We start from the raw sequence: 27,697 nt of genomic DNA, 5'->3' as shown, positions 1-27,697 counted from the left end.
GTGTTCCTTACTGAGTTTATTATCACCAATTTTGCCAAAATGCTTGTTCGTGAAAGTGGTGAGTTATGGGATGAAAGAAAGACCACAACTTTTTCCTTGAGTATTTTTTTTCTTTCTAAGAAGACACTCGATATGTTAAAAAAATTCTTCTATTTCTCTAAAGAAAAATCAAGATGTCTTTTGGGAGAATGAAAATGAGGTATATGTGGAATTGGTTGGATCAGGAAAGATGGAGTTAGGTATTGTGAAATGGTTTTGAACCAACACATCCTCTCTCACTCTCTTACCTGGTCTAGTTTAGAAACCGAAGTGGTTGCATAATAGGGAGCGGGACTCGATCCCTGGTATGATGGTGTTTTGTACATTAAAGACTTACCTTTGGCCACTGCACTAAGATCACTTCATGTGACAATTTTAGTTATTTATACGTAATACGTTTGTTTCCAAAGTGATTCTTGTGGCTCATTTAGCCTTCAAAATATGACAGTGATGATATATACATGCGGTCAAAAAAATTCAATTCTAGATAAGGGAAAAACGGCTTTTTCATACCCCGACAATAGCCCTGTGTTGAATTCATATATATGACTATTGATTTGGCCTAAACATACATTATGTTTATGAATATTTGAATTCCGTACCCCAACATCGAAATCAATACCCCAAGTATAATTGTTGTGCCATAACATACAAAAACGTGTTTATCGACTAACTCTGTTAAGCTTCCGTGTGCACAACAATCAAAACGACGTCGTTTTGGCTAAACAGAGAAACTAAAATTTTGACCAAAAAGACGTCGTTTTTTATTTCTCTCACAAAATCTCTCTTCCTCTCTCCCGAAACTCTCTCTCGCAGGTAGGAACCCTAGAATTTGGGCATTTTTAATTTTCGAGTCGATCTGAAGTAGTTTAGGCAGCCCAAAATAGGTGTTTAGGCAGCTCTTTCAGATCGACGCGAAATTGAAAACGCCCAAATTCTAGGGTTCCTCTGCCGTGAGAGAGTTTCGGGATAGAGGAAGAGAGATTTTGTGAGAGAAATTGACCAAAACAAGGTCGTTTTGGTCGAAATTTTAGTTTCTCTGTTTAGCCAAAACGACGTCGTTTGGATCGCTGTGCACACGTGGATTCCACGTCAGAACGGTTAAACGGAAGCTTAATAGAGTTAGTCGATAAACACGTTTTTGTATGTTATGGCACAACAATTATACTTGGGGTATTGATTTCGAAGTTGGGATACGGAATTCAAATATTCATAAACCTAATGTATGTTTAGGCCAGATTAATAGTCAAATGTATGAATTCAACACAGGGCTATTGTCGGGGTATGAAAAAGTCGTTTTTCCTCTAGATAAGTATCGACTTTTGTTGTTTATGACGCAATTATCAAGTAATTAAGATTAATTATTATTTAAAGTTTGTTGAGTCAGTTTTTTTAACAAAAGCATATTCAGAAAATTAACTTTACCAGCATGATTACTTTATCTAATTTCACACTAAATTTAGTCTTAATATTTTCATTAAATATTTCAAAATTCACAAAAACTTTTAAACATTTAAATAAAATTTCTTAATAATTATGAGTTTTGTATAATTTTATATATAGTGATTGAATTGGAAAATAGTAAAAGCCATAAAGATTGTATGATCCAATCTGTGCCATTAAATTGGCTCTGACAGATTCCTACTAGTTTCTCTTGTCAACGCCCAGATTCAACTGTTTCATCCTTCTCACGCGTCTGAGTCTCCTCCACAACAGCTTCGTCTAATTAGCTCCGGTGATCTAGCTTCAATTAGATCTCACCCACACCTGCATGTAAGTTTATCCCTTTTGATCTCAATTTGTGTCTCTTCCGGATTTTACAATGTTGTTTAATTTGCTGATCATGGGATTTTGCATCTACCCAATTCGTTTCAGGAAGTGAATTCGCAAGTTTGATGATCAAAGTTTCTATTTTTCTTTGTGGGTTGATTTCAAAAGTTAAGATTTGTCAATGATGCAGCAGCAGCAAGATCGAATTGGTGATGAAGTAGATGAGACAGATCTTGAGTCTTTGACAAGTGGCGTTCCTCGTAGAGACGCTCATAATAGGTTTAGGTCTCATCATCAATTCTCAGGAATGGTGAGACAAAGAGCTTACATATTTGATGGTGATGGCAAATACTATAACAAAGAATGGGATCTTGCTGAAGGAACAGGGAAAGAGTTTTGTTGGTATCATGTTGAGTTACCTAAAGGGAATCAGAAACTTTCTCAATCAGCTCAGCATCTTATTGATGCTTTGTGTCCACCATTGAAGCTTCAAGACATTCTTTCTCTTGTTAGTAATGGACCCTTTTGTGGGCATGTTGATGGAGCACTTGTTTTTAGAGTTAACTCTCCTGGTCCTGCTTCTAGTAGCTTTACCTTCAAGATTGCTGCTAGGATTACTGAGAATTCTGTGATTACTGTGTCTTTAGGACGAGTTCCTAGGTTAGGATTCTCGCCTATGGGTCAATCGCTTCTCTCGGAAGTTCCTAGTGTGGATTCCCCTTCGTATTACCGTGGTGAGAGGAAGGAAAGAAGTGGGATTGTGATAGAGGAGCATGTTCTTGAATTCTTGCTGACTATGAACCATTCTGAGGAAGCTGATAACCCTGTCCCAACTTCTGTTTCGAATCTTGTTGTGCATATCATTGACACACATGTTGATCAGCTTCAGGATGTTGTTACTAAACTTGAGATTGAATTGGATGCGGTGGAACTCGAAATGGATAGAGGTTAGCTAGCACTCTCTTCTTCAACAGCTATTTTTGTTACCAAAGTCTATATGACTCAAATTAAAAACATGCATTTGCCATTTTTTTGTGCACCATGATAAGGAATTTTTGTGAAGGATTTGATTTGGTTGTTGGTTTCATATGAATAATCGTTTTTGACAATAGGTGGATTTGCTATGAAGAAACAAATGTTGGATGATAGAAGGTTCCCGAAATTGCATCTCAACTTGCAGCGTCTTTTGCAGGTAGAGCTATAGATCACCAAACCTTGAGCTTTCTTCAGAACACTGTTTGGTGTGACTTCATGTCTTTGCAGGAACTTTTTGGTGGTTTAAAAGATTCTGGCTTCATTTCGTGTTTCTACTCTGAGTGAAACATTTCTCTGAGTCTCAGGTGATTGCACATGGGGAACAAGTATTTCCAAGAGTGAAGGAGAAATGTTCCACGAAGCCTTGGTTTCTGGCAGAAGACATCAACTCCTTGGAAGAGTTGATTGGGCGGTTAAGACGTTTAAAAGAGAATGTAGGCTTCATTGCGAACCGTGTCACTGCAATCCAAGCTGGTTTGGATAGCTGGCAAGCCGAGCAAATCAACCGAAAGCTCTACTACCTCTCCTTTCTTTCCATCATATTCCTTCCTCTATCGATTATAACCGGAGGTAAAGCAAAACACCAAAAAAGCCAACACTCTCTTTTCCATTCAAATCACTATCTAACCTGTTGTTGTAACCAGTTTTTGGGATGAACGTTGGAGGAGTTCCTTGGACGGGACAAGACAAACCCGAGCTAGGAGACGGATTTAGAAACGTGATGTACATCTGTCTGATAATGCTGGCTCTAGTGTTGTCCTGCTTCGGTTTCCCAGCGTTATATAGTCGGATAGCTTCTTGGTGGAGTGTTAGAGATATGAAAAGAAGCTGGTCTCTAAACAGAAGATCGTTCCAGAAGAGACCAACCATAGTCCAAGAAAGAAGAGGCTACCTTAGGCTCTAAACCAAACAACTTCCCCTCTTGAGTACTTTCTTTTTCACGTTTCTCTTCTCTCATAAACTCTTGTTCTCCTGTTTAGATCTTTGAGTAATACTACAATGTACAGCTGTGTTATTCTTTCAATTCTTCATTAGATTTATCCAAAACACTGTGAAATGGTGTCAGCCAAAGTCTTGATCTTTACAATATCTTTTGGTTTAGCATTAATACCATTATCCAATGCAATAAGAATAAAAACACTGATTGGTGGTTCCATTGGGAAATAAATACACTAAAAACCACAACAAAATTACGATTCTGCCATTGTCGGTGGATCTTCACTTCACTGGACTTCTCCCTGCAAGCACAGTACGTACTACCATTGAGGATCTGTAGCTCTAAATCTCTTCTGGTTCTGTATCGGAAGAAGAAGAAATGTTTGGCCGACCTGCGATTTCAAGAACCGGAGGGTTCCGTCCTGAAAACTTAGGTCAAAACGCGCTCAACTTAATCGGGAACATAGGCTTCTCACTCTTCGTCTTCGGAGTACTAATCTTCACCATCATCGCCGCTACTTACGAACCAGAGGATCCTCTCTTCCACCCATCTGACAAAATCACAACTTTTCTCACTTCCACGTCTAACGCTACGTTGAGATCTGATGACTCTGTTGTTAGAACCGGCGAAGATTTCATGGTGGCGAATCAAACCGCGATTGCAGCTTTTATCAACATAACTGATGTTGAAGCCACCACTGCCAATAGCAATGAGACCAATGAGGAAGAGGGTAATCAGTTGGAATGTGATGTGAATGCTCCTATTGATTGTAAAGATCAAGAAGTGTTTCATCTTATGATGAAAGCTACGATTGAGCAGTTTAAAGACATTCACTTTTATAAGTTTGGTAAGCCTGCGGTTGGGGAAGGTGTGAATTCTTGTGATATGGCGTGGCGGTATAGGCCTAGAGATGGGAAGAGTGCTGCTTTTTATAAAGATTATAGGAGGTTTGTGATTGGCAAGTCTGAGAATTGTAGTTTGAGTGTGGTTGGGATTGGGGAGTATCATTCGGGTTTGAATGCGAGGAAGAGGAAGAAGAATCAGAAAGCCGGGTTTGAGAAAACGGGTGGGAAGAAAGATGATTTCTCATTGCCTGTTGTTGGTGAAGTAGTGAATGATTCACTTCCTATGGTTGAGTCTGATAACGCGTTTAGAAGTGGGAAATACTTGGTTTATGTTGGTGGAGGAGATAGGTGTAAGAGCATGAACCATTTCCTGTGGAGTTTCTTGTGTGCACTTGGGGAAGCTCAGTATTTGAACCGGACTTTGGTGATGGATTTGACGTTGTGTTTGTCTTCTATCTACACATCGTCTGGCCAGAACGAGGAAGGGAAGGACTTCCGGTTTTACTTTGATTTTGAGCATTTGAAAGAAGCGGCTTCTGTGTTGGATGAAGTTCAGTTTTGGGCAGAGTGGGGGAAATTGCATAAGAAGAAGAATAGGTTGAACCTTCATCTCGTGGAGGATTTTAAGGTCACTCCGATGAAGCTTGCTGGTGTAAAAGATACGTTGATCATGAGGAAGTTTGGGTCAGTAGAACCTGACAATTACTGGTACAGAGTTTGTAAAGGAGATGCAGAGTCTGTAGTTAAAAGACCGTGGCATTTGTTATGGAAATCAAGAAGGTTGATGGAAATTGTCTCTGCGATTGCATCGAGGTTAAACTGGGACTACGATGCAGTACACATTGAGAGAGGAGAGAAAGCAAGAAACAAGGAGCTTTGGCCTAATCTTGAAGCAGATACTTCCCCGAGCACTCTCTTGTCGACCTTGCAGGACAAAGTAGAAGAAGGAAGGAATCTCTACATAGCAACAAATGAAGAAGAGTTATCCTCCTTCAACCCTTTGAAAGACAGGTATGCCACTCATTTTCTTTATGACTACAAAGATCTGTGGGACGAGAGCAGCGAGTGGTATTCAGAGACTACAAAGCTTAATGGAGGCAACCCGGTAGAATTTGATGGTTACATGAGAGCATCTGTTGATACAGAAGTATTCTTGAGAGGCAAGAAGCAGATTGAAACATTCAATGATCTTACAAACGACTGCAAAGATGGAGTTGGGACTTGCAATGCTGCAACTTCCTGATCCCCATTAGGTTCTTCATTTGTTTGTTGTTTGAAATCATCTTGTACCACTTGTTTCCAGTTTTGTCTTGTAGAATAGCTTTGTATTTTCTATTACTGTTGTTTCGTCTCTCGTGACTTTTAGACTAATATTTGCCCTTTGGGCATTTCTAGTTTGGTTCTATTTCTTTGAAATGCAAAAACTGAGAAGAAGATGATATTATTGATACACAAAAAATTGTTTTGGTACAGTGAAGAACGGTATTACTTGAGACAACTAACAAAAGTGATGCAAAATTAAGAAAAAATGTTTCATCGTCTTTGTTTACCACTGGTCTTCTCCTTCTTAATTGGAAAAAGGGTGAGCTTCTTCTTGCCAGAGTCTGCTATGGCGTCAGCTTTCTTGAGCAGTGAAATGGCAACTTGATGCTGTCTTTCGTTTACCGTCTTCTCATCCATGAACGGTTTAACCTCAAAGGTTCCTCTGGTGAAATGTCTAGCAACCTACAAAAGACATATTTATTCCTCAGTTGTGTCAGAAAATCTAATATTCAGACAGCTTCATCAATGCAAACTTCTGGCTAACGCGAATCCCATCAAAGGAGGAAGAGTGCTGAAGGTACCTTTAAGAGAATCCATACTTTCAGGGAACTACTGAGGATAGCAAGCCGCGTCCTCTTCCCCGTTGTCAAGAAGCTTGACATATGACTGTCCACCCGCAATATGAATCTTGGCCACGACTTGGGGTTCTCTAGGTCTCCTCTTTTCTCCATCTTTGCCTGAAATTTTAGATCGTCATGACATGGACCAAAACATCATTGACGGATGGACGTTTAAACAAAATGGAGAACAACAACAACATCAACAATCACTTATTCTAGATGCTCTTCATTTGGTTGGAAAGAGAATTAACAGAAAAGAGTCTATATTGTAACACTCACGAGCTGCCGACAAATCTCTTGCTCAATTTTTGAATAGGAAGTTTCCAGTGCCTCCACTCTACCAGTTGCGTGACAGCAAGAACACGGTTCACTGATCATGAATGTTACACTTGGTCGAACCTGTGAAAAAGTTAGATCCACTGCAATAAGTATAGATCAAGGGCTCAGTTCTTTCTGGGGAACGACCACAGCTGTAACAGTATATAGTGGACGTGCTATGCCAAAAGATTTGATCAGAAGCTCTACAGAAAGAGTAAAATATCCACAAGTTGGAACTATACCCTTTTTCTTGTTATTTCCATAAGTCCGTGCCTAGACAGCTCTGATACTTTTACCAGTGACCTATCTCTCTCCACTGCTTTCTTAACCTCTTCATAAACGAGTCTCTTATTTGCTGAAACCCAAAAAAATAAACAAGAATATTCAAGATATCCATTGTCCACACCAAAAAAAAAAAGATATCCATTGTTCAAGAAACGGATTTGCACATCTAAAATTTGAAGTGACTGCATGAAAAACAATGACATTCTAACTTACATTCATCTGCCATGTCAATGAAATCTACCACAATGATACCGCCAATATCTCTCAGCCGAATCTCCCTTGCAATCTGAATCATGATCACATCGAGTATTAATAAATAATTTTCAAGATCAGCATATTGCAAAACTTGAATAGACTTCAAGGAGAACTACACAAGTCAAGCAGGCCTCACACAGTTACTCTTTCTCCCTGTTAAAATTTTCCTAAGGCATTTACTAATCATTGGATAATTCATACACCCATAAATATGCTCGTATCTGACCTCATGACACATTCTGTAGAATAATTACTAAGGCAATTTTCAGAGGAAGAATTTGTGCCGCAAAAGGTTGGCGAATATAATATGTAATCTAGCAGCCAAAATGTATCACATACTTGTCTGGCAGCAGCAAGATTAACTTCTAAAATAGCTTTCTCCTGTGAATTACCCTGACCAAACATTCCATGTCCTCCGTTCACATCAATAGAGACCAACGCCTCAGTTTGTTCAATCACTAAAGAACCTCCATTGGATAGTGGAACTCTGCAGGAGGCAAAATATACATTTACATGAAGATATCTGGGAAGGAAAAGGTGGGTCATAACTCCCGAAGTGCGGTGTTAGCCACTTCTTACCTTTTACTGAGAATACCTTCGATTTCCTCCTCGATGTCATATAAATCAAAAAGAGGGATACCCTTATCATGCAGTTCCACTCGATTACAAAGATCAGGTGCCATATCCTGCAGGTAGTGTGTAACCTGTAAACTAATACCAGTTAGTGAAATAATTTGGATACAGTATTACTCTATTGGGGATCCGTTCTAGACTATGGTACAGTTTAATTATCTGCAAGTGCAAGAATTGGTACAAATAGAGAAGACGTAACACATCTAACTGGAGCTTTTAATTAAGCATTTGAAAATAACATTCAAGATATGATGTAAATTAATAAATGTATGAAGGTACTAAGATCATTGTTTAGACAAGGAAAGTCTCCTTCGACACACTATCCATTTCTTATTGTGGAAAATGAAACTGAGAAAAATGAGGGCAATGTACCTCATGGTATGTCCTGGGAGAGTCAACTACCATCTTCTCAACCTGAAAAACACAAGATGTTACTGTCACTTGAATGTCCACCCATAGAACCTTAAGGGGCAAATGGGGCAAATCGAGGAGAAAAATATGAAAAATGGCCTAACTACCTTGTCATTGAAATAGTCCTGCACAACTGAGAGTGTTTGACCCATTGCTCTATGTAGCAGCGCTGGAATGGCTCCTTCAACACCTTCATCTGCAGCAAGAGCTGCAGATTTTGCTTCATCTGATATGTTCTTCCAGGTTAAAAGCAGACCTTCTAAGTCTTTCTGCAGTTCTTCTAAAGAATGGCCAGCAGCTACAGTTCTTACAGTCAGGCCAAAACCCTGAGGCTGCAATGTTTTTGCTATAACTTTTAACCGGGTTCTCTCAACTCCCGAAATTTTTTTCGAGACTCCAATTCGTTTGCAGCGAGTCAGTAATACCTATACGGAAAAACTTTATTTCAGACAATACAATCATAAGAAACGATAGGGAAAAGTGTCACAGGAAAAAACACATGTCATACCCAGAATCTACTTCTCAGTTTCGGGTAAGCAGTAAGAGTTGGACCTTTCGTACCGAGGCCCTCTTTAACAACTTGCACAATTATCTTGGTGCCTTTCCGAACTTGAATCCACTTATCATCCTTAGATGACATCCCCTTAGAAGTTTTTGCAACTGATCCATTAGGAACGAGGGAATCTGCAGAGTGTTCTCTTTCCAGAGGAATAAAGCCATTTTCAGATCCAACTTCCACAGCACCATGGTTCCCTACAGTTCCATTAACTAGTCCAGCTAGAGCATCTGAGACATGATCTTCATCATTTTCATGCTCATCGTCATCATGAAAAGATTCCCCAGGGTCATTTGAATCAATGTCTAATAAACTACTGGCTTCAAAGTCATAGGAAGTATGTTCGATTTCATGGGGAGCTGGAATGTCATTGATAGAGAGGACCGGAGAACTATCAGCTGCTTGCCTCTTTGATCCATCACAGAATGGAGGGAATATGAATGGTTCCCTGTTTGACTTAATGTCCATGAAAGAATGTCTAGCACTTCCGATATTCACAAATGCACCACCCATATGGGGCACAAACTTAGTGATTACGCCCAGGTAAACACTATCACACTGCACATTGGTCTTAACTGGTTCCAACAATAACTCAACCAGCTTTTCACCTTCCAAGACAGCAATCCTTTGCACAGTACATATAGAAGAATTGATCAGTATTGTAGTAGAAATGGATTCTGGTTGAAACAATCCATCATCAGGTAAGAGAGTCTCAGTCAGCTGGTGATGTTGTTCATCAGTATCTAAGTCGTTTTCAATTTCATCACAGCTTTCGACATCTTGTTCGCTATCAGTCTGCATATTCCTTGCATGTGGCAAAGTAATAGATTCTTGAAGAAACCACGGTTCCTCAATAGGCTGATAATTGTCAGAAAATAACGCCCTAAATTTCAAGTTCTCTGACGAAAAAGCTGCAAGCTCATCACCGAAGAAAGATTCATCTCCTACTTGCTTATCATTCAGAAGTGGTCTCGGGACTTCTATAGCACTATCGGCGGAATTGCATTCATCTGCCAAACCACTGGAAGCATTTGAGTTTTAAAACATTTTGCAAAGGATGAAAAGAGACAGAAGGAGGAGGAACCACGGAAATGTAACCTTCGCTTTGAGCTGAAGTAACAGAATTTGGAAAAAGGTAAGCATCATCAATCCAAGACCCCCATACGTAGGATTCTTGTGATTTTGAGGAAGCACTCATCCATGAATCATTTACAACTATTTTTCTCTCTCGACTGACAGAAGAAGGAACAGGTAACGAAAATTGTGGCCCTGGTCTCCAGATGACATCAGATGAAGACCCGTATCCAGCTTTTAACAAATAATTATACCTGAAATTTACACCAGAAGCAATCTGCCAAGCATATTAAGCTATAAGACATAAGAACTAGCTCTCAACAAAAGAGTTTGGTTCCTTTTAATTCTACGAGTGAAGATTAAAATATTTATGTAAAGTAAGATACACCTCTACTTATGTCCGCTAAGGCTTAAGTGAAACAAGTGAATGGATTACCTTGACTTTAGCTTCCCATTCATTTTCATTTTCAGTAGGCGACATTGAGATTGCACAGTCTGGCTCCCAGCTACCTAAAGCGGAAGGATCTCCAGTAACATAGAGATGTTCACTGGGTGCCAGATCAGCTTCCACAATCCAAACAACCTCGCATAATCCTTTGCGCAGACTAGCCGGCTGTTCTGAGAATACAGAAAACCCAAAATATCAATAGTTGAAAATACAAACATCAAAATCTGAGGCACAACAAAACTGAAAACACCACAGGAAAGTTAAACAATGCGAAATGTTTTCTTCTCCCAGTTACCTTGTTGGGCGCTTATAATAGCAGACCTTGTACGTAAACGAGAGACCCCAAAGCACAAGGTGAGCCTAAAGGTCTTCCCAGGCTCAACATTAGAGAACATATATCTGTTGAACGACAGAGAATCTAAGTCATTACAAATGGCATATCCTGTTCAAAAAATGGTATAATTTTCCCTCTAATCTTGTTGTGTCAATATATTATCAAAAACTGAGTTCAGGGAGGAGCCCTGTGAGATATGAACTCAAGAGACTGAGTAGAAACAGGAAGAGCAAGGTACAATTCAACATTTTTCCCAAAAGTAAACTTCCACTAAAAGCTCTAACAACACTATCTAAGAAACCCATCTCCACAATTTATTAATTAAATGCCCAAAGCTTCAATTTCAATTAGAACAGACCACAGACAAAGTGTATGATAGAATGCCCCAACGAAATAACTTACGAAGAAACAGGAAACCCAGAAGTAAAAAGCCACGAGGAGCGTGAAGAAACTGAAAATTGAGGAAGACGACGCCATGGGACTTCAGCAACATCCATGGTACTACTGAGTTGCTATTGAGTTTCACCAACACACGGACCCGGTGGACGAAACGAGCGGAGTTAGAAGCGCCAGTTTCTATGATGGTGAAGAAGAGAGAGCCGAAGCCGAAAGAAGTGGAAAGAGCTCGGCTTTTTTGAGCAAAGGCTTAGAAATTGAGATTCCGCCGTGGAGGTGCTCGAGAAGATGACGATAACGGAAGGATATGGTGGTGACTGGTGTGCCTCCTTTTCTTTGGCTTTGGCGCCTTGCTGTGGCACGTGCGAAAGATATTGTATCATACGTGTGAAACTCTCTAAAGCCCAATAACAATTAATAGTTAGATTTGTGATCTACTTTTGGCCCATTAATTCAGGTCTAGATTGGACTCACCTGCTACATGTTTAACAACTGTTGTTCCAAGAAAAAAATAGAGAGAAAATAACTATTGGAACAACTATTGGACAGACTTTAGCCGATGCAAAATCATGAATAACTATTGGAACGACTATTGGACTTTAGCCGATGTAAAATCATGAATAACTATTGGAACAACTATTGGATTTTATTTTAACATCGGCTATAGTTATTCCAAATAAATAGAGAAAATGATCATATAAAACGATTTCTCCTAAGAACTTTAGCTGATGCAAAATCATGAATAATAGTATCAAAATCCATGCTTTCTAACATAGTTTTCTCAATGCATAAAATGGCTAAACCGTTCAATCTTTCTTGAGACATTGAAGATCTCATGTAATTTTTCAATAGCTTTAATTTTGAGAAGCTTCTCTCAGCGGATGCTACAGTAACAAACTAACAGGTGTAGTTAGAAGAAGTCTATAAGCAATTGAAACATTTGGGTAACACCCTATACTTTCAACAAATTCAAGCACCTCACTAGGTGTCATTGGCACATCTAGTAAAACCATTTGTAAAACTTTCAATTCAGAATAAAAGTCATTTAAATCAACATCTGATACAATGCCATGAGAAAATGTTTTCTGAAAATTAGTGCAATACTCTCTTAATTCATTTTCATCAAGTGACTTTAATTTCAAAGAATCAAATAAAAACCCAATAAACACTTTTAAAAGTAGTATTTGCTCAAACCTATTTTTAACCGAACCAATTGCCATATCTACAACAACAAGAAAATAATTAACTCTAAAATCATCTTCAACAGATAATGCTTCTTTATCAAGGTCATGTGGGAGAAAAAGAGCTATTTCCCCCCCCCCCCCCCGAGAACTATCATATCTAGCTAGATAGAGCCAGAACTTTGACCACAATGTAGATATCCCCGAAAACAAAGTTCGATTCATATTTCTCAACTAAACCAAAGTTCTATACTTATATCTCCCTAAATCTGAGTTGCATTGGTTTGGATTGTGGACCCAAGACTAAACCAAATATACCCGAAGTTAAACCAATTAAAGACCCGATTCTTTACCCAATTCTGATCCGCTAGTTCATAAACCTAAAAATCCCCAATTTTCAAACATAAGAACCCTAAATTGATTTGGCATAAGAAATTTACAGCAACCGATGCCTCCATCGTAAACTTTAATAACTGAATTGAATATAATTGACTTTCTCAAGAAAAAGAAGAACAAATCATGTTTGCTCTTTTACAAAAAGAAAACTTTCAGCAAAAGAAAAAGGTTATGAATTTGCAAAAGGTTACAAATTTCCTTTGCAAAAGGCTACAATAATCTAATGAATGAAGAGAAGATCGAGTTTGAAAAATAGAGGGAGAGCTAATCACTTCGTACCACGAACAATTTGATTTTATTGCTTCTCCTCCTCCGATCAAATATTTAAAGCGACCAAAATATTTCATCGCCATTGGTTTTGTTGAAAGCTAGTGAAAACCTCGATTATCAATCCCCTTTCCACCACCATCTCCGATGGTTATGACTTCCCCGGCGCCGATGAAAGCACCAATTCCCTCTTCAGCCATAATCACTGCACCGCCACTTTCATCCCACTGATCAAATCCCAAATCCTAAATCATGTTGTCACGTAATCCATGGTTACCCAAAATCACTGCACAGCCGCAAGCTTAGCCTTCCAATTCTCTTCTTCTATTAATTGCATCGGCTCGACGGAGGAGGGAGATTCTTAATTCCCACCGGGATGGATTTTAGGAAGACAAAGAGCCAATTCAGTTCCACAATGGTTTCGATTTGCTGTGTCATTAGAGTCGTTTGCTCCCATGGTTATATTTAGGGTTTCTAATTAATGGGAATTTGGGGAAGACAAGAGTTTGGTCGGGTCAAAAAAAAACGTTGGGTCAAATATAAGGTTTAGGTTGGTCAAATTGGTTTTAGGTTTTTTAATAGACGGTTAAGTAAGCAATAAACCAGTGGAAACCAAGGATTGTGGGTAATTAGATCTCGAACTTTTAATTCGGGGAGATATAAGTATAGAACTTTGGTTTCGTGGAGAAATAGGAATCGAACTTTGTTTTCGCGGATATCTACATCGTGGTCAAAGTTCCGGCTCTATCTAGCTAGATATGATAGTTCTCGGGGGGAAATAGCTTGTTTTCCCGGTCATGTGGAGAAAAGATCTCACATCTGATTGATAGATGTAAAGGGACTTCACTAATATATAAAAGGTTAGGGTCTCTCCACTCATTGGCAATTGGTTTTGAGTTGTAAGCCCACAGTAAAGCCCAAATTTAACATGGTATCAGAGCCTACACACGATATCCCGTTAATTAATCCGGCCTAGACAGAGGCCCAATCACCCCATTAATTGATGGCCTAAAGGAAGGCCGAATTTCATTGAGATAGCTAAATAAAGAACATTATCTCGAGGGGGCGTGATGGATTGTCGAGATTAATAGCTAGAAGAACCATTATCTCGAGGGGGCGTGTGGAGAAAAGATCCTACATCTGATAAATGTAAAGGGATTTCAGTAATATATAAAAGGTTAAGGTATCTCAACTCATTACCAACTGGTTTTGAGTTGGAAGCCCACAGTAAAGCCCAAATTTAACATAGCCATTAATCTCGACAATCCATCATGTCATTCTCATCAAATTGTTTCTTTCTAAAGATACGATGCTTAGTTGGAAATATAAGATCAATTGCTAGACCTTGAGCTACTTTCAAACAAGAATTAAATCCTTCATTTCTAAACTTTTCAAAAAACAGCATTATACCTTCCAATTGTCTTAAAGCAATATCGATGCACATGGATTTGGATTTTGGATTGTAAACTCTTGCGTACCGTGTTCATAACAAACAGTAATTCATACCAAATAGTCATGCCAAGTAAAAACTACTCAAAATTCTCAAGAGAGCCAATTAACTCTCAGTTTCACTTTTAGTTATGGCATCATCACAAGATTCAAATAAATCAAATAAAGCTAATCGTATTTGGGGAGCTTGAAACATTATAGCTTTAACACTTTTGATACGACTTTCCCAAGTATTGGAGAGACATTTCACTGTTAAGTATGGAGCATGGTCACAAAGAATCTCCCATCTTTTAGTAGAACAAGAAAACAATACATATATACGTTGTAAAATTCCAGAGAAAGAAATAGCTTTCACACAGAATGTGTCATATCACTAACCACAAGATTAAGACAAATGACAAGCACATGGTATATATAAGGCTTTTGAATTAATATCAAGTAATCTTTTTTGAACTCCTTGATGTTTTCTTTTCATATGAGAACCATTGTCATAACCTTGACCTCTCACATTTCCAACATCAGGATCCAAAGATGTTAGAGCATCTCTTAGTTTATCAAAGAGACCTAATCCAGATGTAACGACTACAGTAGTTAATATTATAAGACTGAGTCTCCCCCTAATACTTCATACACAACCAACATGTAGTTTACTATAGAATTTGTCACATCTGGTATGAAGTAGAACTGAAATATAATTAAAGTAACTTCTAATAAGTCATAAGATAATTAATAGCATCAGTTATGTCTGAGCATCTTTTAATTCTTTAGTCTTAGCATCTTCAATCTCACTCTCTTCCTCAACTTTGGTAATTTCTTCCTTCTTCATTTTCTTGTTTTCCAGGAATTTTAGGAGACCTTTGAGCGCAATATCAGCGTTCTTACTCGCCATGAGCTGCTGCGCGACTTCTGCCGGAGTTGCACTCACCTCAAGGACAACCTTCTCAAGAGGATCAAACAGGACATGGTCATCAATTTTGAGGTATATAGCCACAAGTTTCTTCAACACAAAAGGGGTGCAATAATCCATGAGAATGTGAAGATCCATTCTTCCTGGCCTCAGCAATGCCGGGTCGAGCTTCTCCTTGTGATTGGTTGTAAAAATTATGATTCTTTCTTCTCCACAGCTCGACCAAAGTCCATCTACAAAATTCAATAGGCCAGACAAAGATACCTGTCCAGAAAGAAGAAGATTCATAATAAGGTTCAAAAACAGAGAGGTTAATAAAAACAGAGGAATCTTTTTTTTGAACTTACCCCAGGGTCACGCTTCTTTGTTTTCTTTTCGAGCTCAACAGCTTCTTCCTTTTTGGTCTGGCGTATAGAAGACGAATCAGCTCCACAATCAATGTCTTCAATGAGAAGAATTGACCTGTTCTTGGTAGAGGTAAGAATCCTCCGCAACTCAGCATCGTCTCTAACGCTTTGAATTTGGAGATCATAGATATTGTAGTTCATGTGATTAGCTATTGCAGCCACCATAGAGGATTTTCCTGTACCCGGTGGACCGTAAAGAAGATATCCACGTTTCCAGGCGCGTCCCACACTTTTGAAGAAGTCTTTTCCTTTAGCGAAAGCATCAAGATCGTCGATCATGGTGGTCTTGAGTTGCGGCTCCATAGCTAAGGTCTCAAAGGTCGTGTGGTGCTCGAAAATAGCTGATTCCCATGATGAATCTCTTTTATCGTAAGTGTAGATGTAGAGATCTTCGCGATGTCTCATGATCTCCGCAGCTGTTTTCGCAAAGTGTGGGAAGTAATCTTTCATTATCTTCTCACGAAACTCCTTCTTACAAGTCAGATGAAAGTACCTGAAACATGAAACACTGTAAGAACAACAAAAATATTAAGACTTCAGTCAAGGAGAAGAGAGAAGAAGCAAAGTATACTTTTTCTCGTAGGGATAATTTTTAGTCTCAATGAAGCGTAGAATCCACTAATTGTGTTGAGAGGGACTCCGAGATTTGGCTCAGCGTCTGGATTCTTGAGATCACTCGAACCCACGAGGATTTCTCCGGTGGAGAGTCCTGCCAGACGCGTGGTTAAGTAAACTTTGGCCGCACGGAAAGTATTATTTTCGCAAAAATCCCATTTATGATCGATCACAAACGTGAAATTCGACTTAAAGTGAGAAGAGAACAACCCTACAACTTTCACAGTGATGTAATCACGGATTTTCTTAGGCACAATCTCGTTGAAGATGTTTCGGAGAATCAACGTGATTGCAGATAAAGATGTGTAGAGAGCGAAAACAGTTGATACAGAAGGGACTTGGCTAAAGAGAGAAGCCATTGCTTAAGCGAAGAAGAGCTTTCGTAAAGAAGTGAGAGAGTATATGTGTTTTTTTAGGGTTTATAAAGAGTTTGTACTTTAGAGTGGCGAGCAAGAAACTATATATATAATAAGATTATTACTATAATCACACAAGAAAGAAAAAGAAAGTTTGGCTTTTTAGGGTAAGCGTAGGAGACTTACACAAAATATGGACAAATTGAAATATGTTAATGTATCAGTGAATAATGTATATTAGTTTAAAACTTTCTGTTAAGATATAAGTAGTGAATGTAAATCATAGATATAAAATTAATTATAGAATTTTAATTCTATTTAATTGATTGACAATTTTAAAATAATATCTTGATATATGTTTTATTTTTTTGTTATTTTGTTTGTTTTCTTTTTCCATTATGCAATGAAGAAAATTAGCTATTTTTTAACATGTGTCAACATCTAATCGATAAATTTGACATATGCAATAATGTGAGTTAAATAACTTTGAAAACTAAATTTTATATAATAAGATATAATCTAATTTAAATTGCGTGTGTTAATTTTAATTAAAACCCGACAATAAAAAATAACAAAAAATTATAAAGGAGTGAAAATAAATTAACTAAACTACCTTTTGAGAAAGAAAAAAAAACTATAATGTTAACTGGATCTAAATTAACAAAATAAGTAATGTATCAAAATTGTAAGTAGATACATTACTTATTTTGTTAATTTACTGATGATGACAGAAACCTATGTATATGTCTTAAATATTGTAATGACTAAAGCAAATCAGTTTATAAAATGATAGGTTTAAAATAAACATTACTTGCATTGGTGGTTGGATTCGAGGTTCCTTGAGAAAGAAATTAAGTGACAGGGTTACCGGTTTTCAGCCAAACTATTGGGTTATATAAACAAAAATATATGTTTAATTATGAGTCTCTTAGGTATTGATTGGTTCTCCTCTGGTATGAAGAAATGGTTATTATTGCCAAAAGGAATTGACATACAAATTATATACTTTCTATGTTAAGCTTCTGTAGTGTCAACATCTTCAATTTCCCCCTCTTCCTCTACTTTGGTATCTTCTTTCTTCAACTTCTTCTTTTTGAGGAATTCGATATCAGCGTTCTTACTCGCCATGAGCTGCTGCGCGACTTCTGCCGGAGTTGCACTCACCTCAAGGACAACCTTCTCAAGAGGATCAAACAGGACATGGTCATCAATTTTGAGGTATATAGCCACAAGTTTCTTCAACACAAAAGGGGTGCAATAATCCATGAGAATGTGAAGATCCATTCTTCCTGGCCTCAGCAATGCCGGGTCGAGCTTCTCCTTGTGATTTGTTGTAAAAATGATGATTCTTTCTTCTCCGCAGCTCGACCAAAGCCCATCTACAAAGTTCAGTAGGCCAGACAAAGATATCTATCCACAAGGAAGAAGATTCATAATAAGGTTCAAAAAACAGAGAGGTAATAAAAAAACAAAACAGAGGAATATTTCTAACTTACCCCAAGGTCACGCTTCTTTTTTTTCTTTTCGAGCTCAACATCTTCTTCCTTTTTGGTTTGGCGTCTACAAGACGAATCAGTTCCACAATCAATGTCTTCAATGAGAAGAATTGACCTGTTCTTGGTGCCGGTAAGAACCTTCCGCAACTCACCATCGTCACTAATGCTTTGAATTTGGAGATCATAGATATTGTAGTTCATGTGATTAGCTATTGCAGCCACCATAGAGGATTTTCCTGTACCCGGTGGACCATAAAGAAGATATCCACGTTTCCAGGCGCGTCCCACGCTCTTGAAGAAGTCTTTTCCTTTAGCGAAAGCATCAAGATCGTCGATCATGGTGGTCTTGAGTTGCGGCTCAATAGCTAAGGTCTTGAAGGTCGTGTGGTGCTCGAAAATGGCTGCTTGCCATGTTGACTGTTGCCGGTTGTAAGTGTAGATGCAAAGATCTTCGCGATGTCTTATAATCTTTTCTGCTGATTTTGCAAAGTATGGGAAGTAATCCGTCATTATCTTCTCACGATATTGCTTCTTACAAGTCAGATGAAAATACCTGAAACATGAAACCAGTACTGTAAGAACAAAAATGATATTTAAGATTAAGATCAAGGAGAAGAGAAAGATTAAGATTAAAAGTACTGTTTCTCGTAGGGAAAACTCTTAGTCTCAAGACAGTGTAGAGTCCATTCAAGATGAATCCCTTCAAACTCATCAGCGATCTTTGCGTTGACAGGGACTCCGATATTTAGCTCAGCCGCCGGATTCTTGAGATCACTCGAACCCACTAGGACTTCTCCCGTGGAGAGTCCGGCGAGGCGCGATGTTAAGTAAACTTCGGCGGCACGAAAAGTCTGATTATCACAAAACTCCCATTTTTGCTCGATCACAAACGTAAAACTCGACTGATAATAAGAGGAGAACAAGTCTATAAATTTCACTGTGTAGAGGGCGAAAACTGTGGATACAGAAGGGACTTGGTTAAAGAGAGAAGCCATAGCTTAAGCAACAAGGAAGATGATGAAGAGCTTTGGTTAAGAAGAGTATGTGCTTATTTGGGGTTTATAAAGAGTTTATAGTGGTGAACATAAAAGAGAAACTTGCAAACTTTTAATAGTTTAATGCTTAATCAAGAAAGAAAAAAATAATGTGAAGGAAATTTACACAAAATTGAATTGTGTCCATGTGTCTATGAATTTGTTTAAAAGATTCTATTAACTACTAAGATATTCATAATAGATGCAAGTCATAAAGAGAAATATATATATATATATATATATATATAATTTGAGAGTTTTCTATCATTGGAAAAGTATCACATACTATTAAAAAGAAAAAAATTATCTAACCAAACTAAAATAAAATTTAATGATATTATTGTCTTCTACAAAAAATTACAATGCACAAAATCTAAAATAAATAATAAAAGTAAAACATAAGGAAATATGCAACAAAAATCTTATCATATAAAGTATGGTTTCAAAAGTTACTAATTCATAAGATTGCGACATGTGTCAAAATCTTATTATGTTGTAGATTATTAAAATAATAAAATTATGAAAAAGTCTTATTATTATCTTGTAAAAGTTACTATTTTATAAGATCGTGACATGTGTCAAAATTTTTGTTATGGTGTAGATTATTAAAATAATAATAAAGTTTTATTATTATGTCGTAAATTATACAATTTTGTAAAAAAATTATTATGTTGTAGATTATTAAAATAATAATAAAATCTTATTAAACGAAGAAAAAAAAAGAGTGTTGCTTCCATCATAAAATATCTCTCTTTAGGCGATCGCTCATACACTACTCAAGCAAAAACATCTTTCTTTAAGTCACTGTTTCCGGCCGGCGCTGGCTTCTCCGGCGTCGGTCGGCCCTCTCTTTTTATTCTAGTTTTTCATTTTTCCTTCCTATATAGTTTTTTTTAGATTAAAATAAAATATTTTATCATCTTCAATTGCTCTTCACCGTTACGGTGATGGTTGCTACCCTCTACGCCAGTGATAGGGGTTTCGTGGGACATCTCTCCTTTTTTCCGGCAGTTATCCCCACACCAAAGCCCATGATTTGATGTGATGTATTCTCTTTGTCGCAGATCTATAAATGGAGAATTCGAGATATGGTGTTTTCACAACCATTTTCACAATTTCCAGTGGTCGTTCAAGCCTCTGAGCCTAACGATTCTTCTTAATGGGTAAGCCGATGAATTTAAGGTGTCAAAATTTTGGAGCCTCTTTTACGGTGTTACCGGGACAAGCATATCTGCTTTGGAAAAAACACCCATGAAAACCACCATGGAGAAAGGGACAATTGTGGGGTGAAGATATAGCGATAATAAGCAATTATCAATGGATGAATAAGGCAAATTTGATTTTGATATCACGAAGGAGACAAGTTTCAGAATCAAGTCTAACAACATTCAGTTTCAGTTTATTAATCAAGGTTATGCCAAGTGCATTTTGGAGTTTCATCAAAAAGATGATAGTTATTTACAATTGTATGAAAGGGGGACTTAACAAATGTTATCTGTTAGCCCGTAAGGCTTTTGTTGGAAAGCAGGGTTAATCTACTCTTTTCTCAAAATTGTGTTCAATTTCCTTTATTTATGATAATCGGTTGTATTTGATTTGTTTCTATACTTTGTAAACGCATTCTGATATCTATGATAATTTGCTGTTAAAAAAGAAAATTATTATTATGTTGTAAATTATACAATTTTGTAATTCTAAAGAAAACGAAATCGTCCTAACAAAAAAATTCATAATTCAAAAACATAAAAAAAATCATACAGATAATTTTACAATATAGATATACGTAGTTATCGTAGTTAAAACTAACATGTGTCACGATCTGTGAGTTACTATTTTTGTTTTGTTAAAAGGCTTTCAATTTAAGTTGCAGGAGAAAAAAAGTTTACAAGGCCAAAGCCCAATCCGGAAGCCCGTTTAGAGAAATAAAACATAGAATGGAAACGCATAGTTATGAAAGAACCAAAAGTTGAACCCTCAGTTAGAATTGAACCAGATTTACAGTTGGGAGATAACCACCTCTAACCAGCTCCATTATTGCACCTGAATCGACCAAACACTGGCGTAATGGAGAGTTGAGACCTCTTGGAGATTAGGGTATGGTTGTTGTTGTCTCTGCCGCTTCTTCTCCAGAGAACCAGAGGTGTAGAAGCGAGAGAGATAGTTCCGACTGAGTGTCTCGCAGACTAGAAGCTTTGTTCCTGATGAATACATCAATTTGACGAAGGAGGAGATCAACAAACTTGTAGCTGTTCCTGTGAAGCCGGTGATTTATTTCCGACCAGATGGTGTAGATCACGGCTTGCCAAGCTAGTAGTGCAAGTTTCCTAGAGTCACGCGATCCCCGGGAGTTCAAAAGACGTTGGATAGTCGTGCTCCATGATCGAGAAGGATGGAGGTTGCAACGAGTAGCGGACCAGATCGACCAGCTAAAGGAGCAGTCAAATAGCAGATGATCTCGTGTTTCTTGCTGGATCCCACAAAGTAAACACAGTGGATCTACTTGGAGACCCCAGTTGAGTAACCGGTCTTTGGTGGGTGATCTGTTCAACATGAACAGCCAAGTTAGAAACTTATGCTTTGGGATACCTCAAAGAACCAAACAATAGTATGCCAAGGAACAGAGGGATGATTTGCCGTTATCGCTGAGCAGATAATGCTTGTAGTATGCCGACCCTTAAGTGAATCATCAATCCACCAGAGGTAAGAATCTGGTTCTTCTGTTAGATGAATGGTAGAGATCTATGTGGAGATTGACTTGTGAGTCCGATCTTGCAGGTGGGAGATTCCAAGCATCGTGTCGCCACAGATCCGATAACCGAGTTCCTCGACGAATGCCAACTTGATAGATCCCATCTCCTTGAAGGTAAGTTGTCATTTTTCCCAACCTACTCCAGTTATCTGTCCAAAACAGACACGATTCACCATTTCCACGCTTCAACTTAATCCAAGGGTAAGCCATTTCCCTAATTTTTAGCAGCTTGTTAGTTAACCAAGAGTGTTTATTATCTGTTTTCCTTGTCCAGAAGCTTCTAAGATTACTAGAGAGGACTTCTTGCCTGAACCACGCTACCCATACTGATCCGGCTCAGAAGAAAATTAACCAGATGAGCTTTAACATGCAACCTATGTTCCAAGCCTGTAAGTTACGGATCCTTAGCCCCCCTTCCTTCTTTTCTAATATGACAGTCTCCCAAACAACCCTTGCTGAATGATGTCCCTCTGTCGTACCCTTCCATAGAAAAGCACTCGAAAGAGAGTTTATAATTCTCACACACTTTTTTGGCAGGACAAAACCGGAACACCAGAAGTTTGAGATCTCTGCTATTACCGTGTTTAGGAGTTGGAGTCTGCCTGCAAATGATAGAGTTTTAGTGGACCAAGCATTGAACCGACCCTTTACCTTCTGAATCAAAGGAGCACAGTCTAACAAGGTGAGCTTCTTTGTACACAGGGGTATGCCTAAAAATCTTATAGGCAATTGTCCGTGACTAATCCTAGATGAAGAAGTGATTTGGTCTATTTCAGGTTGAGTTAAACCAGAGGTGAAAAAACTGGTCTTAGGAATACTAATGGGTAGACCTGACACAACTTCATACTCTTTGAGAAATTGTAAAACATTGTGCATTGAGGAAGCCGTTCCATTAATGCATTGAGTTGCTAATTTTGAGAACCAAACTTTATATAATAAGATTGTTGTGTGTTCCTTTTAATTTATAGTATTAACAATTAAAAAAAATATAATAGAAAATGTATTCAATATTCGTTTAAATATATTTTGCCCATTCTCGTTCAGAAATTTATCTCTCGTTTAGCAACCAATTTCTCCAACAGGTAAAAAAAAAAACCTTTTCACTCTCCTCCCCTCACAGTCAAAGTCTCACAGACATCAAAAACAAATATTCCTAAAATATTTTGAATTTCAAGGAAATTTTAATTTCCACATCGGTTTAAAAATCTCTACGCAAAATTGTTAATGGGCCTAAGCCCTAAGCCCAAGTCATAAAGAAATTAAGGTCTTCCTTTTTTCTGAGTTTTCCTTTTTTCCCAGTGTTTACAGGCTATATACTCTGTATATATTTTTTCGATAAGTGTATTGATATGATATCGATTACAAGCAAGACAATGTCGAAGAAAAGAATTGGGTCGAGACTGGTATCGAAAAGGCATCGCTCTATTGTGGATTCTCTACCACACGACGTTGTAGCGCTCATCCTCGAGAAGCTTCCGGTGAAACCTCTGCTAAGACTCAGATCTGTATCTAAGTTATGGAAATCAACTATCGATTCCCGACCTTTCAAGGAAAGATAACAAGAATCAAACAAAGTTTGGATAAAACTAAATTTCTCATTAAGTGTTAAATGTGTGATTACATTAGCTTATATACAAGAGTAGGATTAAGTGAAAGGAGGCTTAATCCTACATAAACTAAACTACACTAAACCAGTCAATTAAACCGGTTATCAATCCTAATACACCCCCCTCAAGTCTCTGAAACCGAGGCTCGATCAGGATGAAAGAGACTTGAGATTGACATACGAGATAACAAAGAATGAAAGGGACCAGGATGCAAAGGTTTAGTGAGGATATCAGCATGCTGATTGGCACTAATCACGTGAAACAACTTCAAGAAGCCATTCTTCACCTGATCACGTACAGTGTGGCAATCAATCTCAATGTGTTTAGTCCTCTCGTGGAAGACCGGATTAGTCGCGATGTGCATTGCTGATTTGTTGTCACAAAAGAGTTTGGCAGGAACACGTATCTGTACTCGTAAGTCCTTCAGCAGCTGAGTTAACCAAAGAAGCTCACAAGTTGCTAATGCCATGCTGCGATATTCCGCCTCTGTGCTACTACGACTCACGGTTCCTTGCTTCTTAGACTTCCAGCTTATCAAAGATGTACCAAGATAAACACAGAAGCCAGTGACAGAACGGCGAGAATCAGGGCAAGTACCATAATTTGCATCACTGAATGCATTGAGACATAGTTCCGTGTCCACAGAGTAAAAAAGACCCTGTCCCAGATTACCCTTAATGTAGCGTAGCACACGTATAGCAGCAGCATAATGAACATCAGTTGGACATGAAAGGAACTGGCTAAGATTGTTGACAGCAAAGGTGATATATGGCCGAGTGATAGTTAGATATAGCAATCGTCCAACCAATTCCCTATACGAAGTTCCATTGGCTAATAGGTTCCCTGATTCCCTAGTTAAATGTACAGTCGGATCCATGGGAACAGTTTCAGGTTTACAGGCTAGCATACCTGTCGCAGCAAGAATATCCAGAGCATATTTGCGTTGACAGATGGAAATCCCCGAAGCATTCCTGGCTATTTCAAGACCGAGAAAATATCGAGGAGCACCAAGATCTTTAATCTTAAACGCCTTATGCAGAGCAGCCTGAAGTGCCTGTAAGTCAAAGTCATTATTTGATGCAATCATAATGTCATCAACATAGACCAATAAGGCAATGAACCGATCACCAGTCTGTTTAACAAATAAAGTATTGTCAACAGGAGACTGCTCAAAGCCTTCACCGAGAACCACAGTCGAAAAACAATGATACCACTGCCGCGATGCTTGTTTTAGACCATACAAGGATTTGTGCAGCTTGCAGACTGCATTTGGAGGTAAAGGTGCACCACTAGCAGGAGTATACCCTTGGGGAAGACTCATGTAAATTTCTTCATCAATAGTGCCATGGAGAAAGGCATTTGTGACATCCATTTGCGTAAGAGTCCAGCCTAGTTTCGCAGCAAGACCAAGGATAAACTTGACACTTGCCAATTTTGCCACAGGAGAAAAAGTCTCAATATAATCTATTCCTTCCTGTTGTGTATATCCCTTAGCTACTAGGCGTGCTTTGTATCTGTCAATTGAACCATCTGGGTTATATTTGATAGTGTAAACCCATTTACACCCAATCACATGCTTACCTGGGGGTAAAGATTCAACAGTCCATGTGCGAAGCTGCTCTAGAGCTGTAATCTCCACATCCATAGCCTTCGGGAAATGAGGGTGTGCCATGGCTTCGCGGAAATTTTTCGGTTCTGTTTCAAGTGAACAAGAAAGAACAAAAGCCTGATAGGGAGACTTTAGTTTTGAATATGTAAGAACAGAGGAAAGAGGATAAAGAGGATCAGAAAGAAGAGGAGAAGAAGAAGAGAAAGAAGAAGAAGAAGAAGAAACAGAGGAATGGGAAGTGTGAATAAGATTGCAATGGTAATCAGATAAGTAACCTGGAGCCTTCACCTGTCTCTTTGACCTGGTCATGATCAGAGGAGCCTGTGCTGAGGCAGATGTCACAGTCTCTTGTGATGATGGCAATGGAGGAGCACTAGAGTGTGTGACAGGTAACAATGATGATGATGAGGATGATGTACGTGTAACAGGAGCAGAAGCCAATGCATTACCATCATAAACAGGATATGAGACCTTATCGATAGAATCAAGAACAACAGGTGTAGACAAGGGTGTGATGATTCGAGAAAACAAGTCTTGTTTTGGTAAATCAGATGAAATAGTTTTATAAGGAAAAACAGTTTCATGAAAAACTACATTGCGAGTTATTGAAACAATATGAGTATCGAGATTCAAAACTTTATAGCCTTTATAACCGGGAGAATATCCTAAAAAGACACACGACTCTGATCTAGGAGTAAACTTGTTTCTATCCTTAACAAGAGTAGAGGCATAACAAAGACAACCAAACGAACGTAAAAAGTTATAATCCGGTGTTTTCTTGTATAATTTTTCATAAGGTGAAATTTTATCTAACAAAAGAGAAGGAGTGCGATTAATAAGAAAAACGGCAGTAAGCACACAGTCAGACCAGTATTGTAATGGAACATTAGATTGAAACAACAATGCACGTGCAACGTTTAACAAATGCTGGTGTTTTCGTTCCACAACAGAGTTTTGCTCAGGGGTATATGCACATGAGAACTGATGTATCATGCCATGATCCTTAACAAGTTGAGTAAAAGCTAGTTCAGGAGCATTATCACTTCTAATGGCTTTAATAACAGTCTTATGTTGTGTTTGGACATGGTTAATAAAATCAGGAAAGACAATAGAAACATCACTTTTATTTCTTAGCATATAAAGCCATGTTACTCGAGTACAATCATCCACTATTGTTAAAAAATACCTATAACCTTCTACAGACTCGACAGAAAAAGGACCCCAAACATCTAGATGAATAAGATCAAAAGGCGAAGAAGACAAATGATTTTGAGATGGAAAAGATAATTTTCTTTGTTTTGCTAAAGGACAAATTGGACAATGTAAAGAACTTGACTTAGACATAGGTAAAGTACCCGACATATGCTGTAACTTGGCAGGAGATGGATGTCCTAGGCATTGATGCCAAAGGTCACCATCTACGAGCAAGGATCCACAGAAAGTTGCAGTAATAACGTCAGTTTCCAAGATATAAAGACCGTGAATTAAGACGCCTCTACCAATCGTCAAGTCCTGAGAAAGGTCCTGAAGAAAACAAGTATCGGAGTAAAAATGTGCAGAACACTGATTATGATGCAACAAAGAACTAACACTCAGTAGATTAAATTTGAAAGTCGAGACATGCAACACATTATGTAAAACTAGATGATCCGAAATATGTATGGTGCCAGTATGTGTAATTGGCACTCTAGTGCCGTTAGGGAGCGAGACTGTAACACCTGAAACAGGAAAGACTTCACTAAACAAAGCCAAGTCAGAACAAACATGGCTAGTGGCTCCACTGTCAATTATCCAAGCACCATTAGGAAGAGTAGAATATAAAGAAGTAAGTGAATGATGTTGAAAAGTGAATGTATGATTCTCATATCGGAGATTAGAAGAAGGAAATTCAATTGAAACAGTACCAGCGGTGGAAGTAGGTGCCATGGCTCCACTCTCAGTTATCGTAGCAGTTAGATGAGGAGATGACTGTTCAGGCAGCTTGACATGATTGTTGAGTTGATGGATCAAAGATTGAATTTGTTCAGTACTAAACTGAGACAAATTGAGGTTACTAGTAGTCATAGCTGGTGGTGGCATATAGAGAGGAGCAGGTTGTGTAACCGCATTAGCCATCAGTCCCGGAGTTGCATACTGAGATGGTTGAAAGTGAGACTGTGGAGGAAACGAAGGACGTTGTCCTGAAGTGCTTTGACTACGAGGTAGTGAGTATTGTTGTCCAGAAGCTCTCGGTCCAAACTTATGACCCGGTGGATAACCATTCAGCTTGTAGCACTTTTGTATCGTATGACCAGAACGGTTGCAATGAGTGTAGTATGGTCGCTGACTAGGCCTGTAGTTCACCACAGCATAAGCCGAATTATCCGGAGGACCAGTATAATAGCCTGTACTCGGATTCTGCGTAG

At 38.3% G+C, this 27,697-nt stretch overlaps 5 protein-coding genes and 1 pseudogene across 8 annotated transcripts; 2 read left to right on the top strand and 4 right to left on the bottom strand.

Annotated features, from left to right (window-relative positions):
- Positions 1-1,536: 1,536 nt before the first annotated feature.
- Positions 1,537-3,891, top strand: LOC104747116 (uncharacterized). 3 transcript variants are annotated; one of them, XM_010468687.3, is made up of 5 exons: positions 1,537-1,812; positions 1,915-2,756; positions 2,922-3,001; positions 3,150-3,414; positions 3,489-3,891. In XM_010468687.3, the coding sequence occupies exons 2-5, from the start codon at positions 1,991-1,993 to the stop codon at positions 3,746-3,748; spliced, it is 1,371 nt and encodes a 456-aa protein (XP_010466989.1). In that variant the 5' UTR covers positions 1,537-1,812; positions 1,915-1,990; the 3' UTR covers positions 3,749-3,891. The 3 variants fall into 3 exon arrangements, 2 of the variants coding, with proteins under 2 accessions (XP_010466989.1, XP_010466990.1); XR_015582094.1 differs by having other exon boundaries at positions 1,625-1,812; positions 3,073-3,414; XM_010468688.3 differs by having other exon boundaries at positions 1,630-1,812; positions 1,919-2,756.
- Positions 3,892-4,159: 268 nt separating this feature from the next.
- LOC104747114 (uncharacterized) lies at positions 4,160-5,928 on the top strand. The gene has a single exon (XM_010468686.3). It carries the CDS (start codon positions 4,160-4,162, stop codon positions 5,867-5,869), a length of 1,710 nt encoding a protein of 569 aa, XP_010466988.2. The 3' UTR covers positions 5,870-5,928.
- Positions 5,929-6,051: 123 nt separating this feature from the next.
- Positions 6,052-11,604, bottom strand: LOC104747115 (ribonuclease E/G-like protein, chloroplastic). 2 transcript variants are annotated; one of them, XM_087488080.1, is made up of 14 exons: positions 11,226-11,604; positions 10,785-10,888; positions 10,478-10,659; positions 10,066-10,318; positions 8,920-9,977; positions 8,519-8,836; positions 8,373-8,414; positions 7,947-8,071; positions 7,707-7,854; positions 7,326-7,398; positions 7,070-7,182; positions 6,789-6,908; positions 6,471-6,626; positions 6,052-6,351 (listed from the first exon to the last, which is right to left on the bottom strand). In XM_087488080.1, exons 1-14 carry the CDS (start codon positions 11,318-11,320, stop codon positions 6,160-6,162), a joined length of 2,979 nt encoding a protein of 992 aa, XP_087344206.1. In that variant the 5' UTR covers positions 11,321-11,604; the 3' UTR covers positions 6,052-6,159. The 2 variants fall into 2 exon arrangements, with proteins under 2 accessions (XP_087344206.1, XP_087344207.1); XM_087488081.1 differs by having other exon boundaries at positions 10,066-10,295; positions 11,226-11,566.
- Positions 11,605-15,251: 3,647 nt separating this feature from the next.
- Positions 15,252-16,800, bottom strand: LOC104748584 (AAA-ATPase At1g43910-like; annotated as a pseudogene).
- Positions 16,801-17,683: 883 nt separating this feature from the next.
- LOC104748583 (AAA-ATPase At1g43910-like) lies at positions 17,684-19,377 on the bottom strand. The gene is made up of 3 exons (XM_010470199.3): positions 18,933-19,377; positions 18,294-18,846; positions 17,684-18,207 (listed from the first exon to the last, which is right to left on the bottom strand). Exons 1-3 carry the CDS (start codon positions 19,286-19,288, stop codon positions 17,812-17,814), a joined length of 1,305 nt encoding a protein of 434 aa, XP_010468501.1. The 5' UTR covers positions 19,289-19,377; the 3' UTR covers positions 17,684-17,811.
- A 2,039-nt stretch (positions 19,378-21,416) lies between these two features.
- LOC147926765 (uncharacterized) lies at positions 21,417-22,286 on the bottom strand. Its single transcript, XM_087487199.1, has 2 exons — positions 22,144-22,286; positions 21,417-21,867 (listed from the first exon to the last, which is right to left on the bottom strand). The coding sequence occupies exons 1-2, from the start codon at positions 22,284-22,286 to the stop codon at positions 21,417-21,419; spliced, it is 594 nt and encodes a 197-aa protein (XP_087343325.1).
- Positions 22,287-27,697: the final 5,411 nt, after the last annotated feature.

Source organism: Camelina sativa, chromosome 15, assembly GCF_030686135.1.
Source record: "Camelina sativa cultivar CO46 ecotype springtype chromosome 15, ASM3068613v1".
NCBI classification, from domain to species: Eukaryota; Viridiplantae; Streptophyta; class Magnoliopsida; order Brassicales; family Brassicaceae; genus Camelina; species Camelina sativa.
Note: the sequence above shows the minus strand (reverse complement) of the source record. Positions and strands in the feature narration are given on the sequence as shown.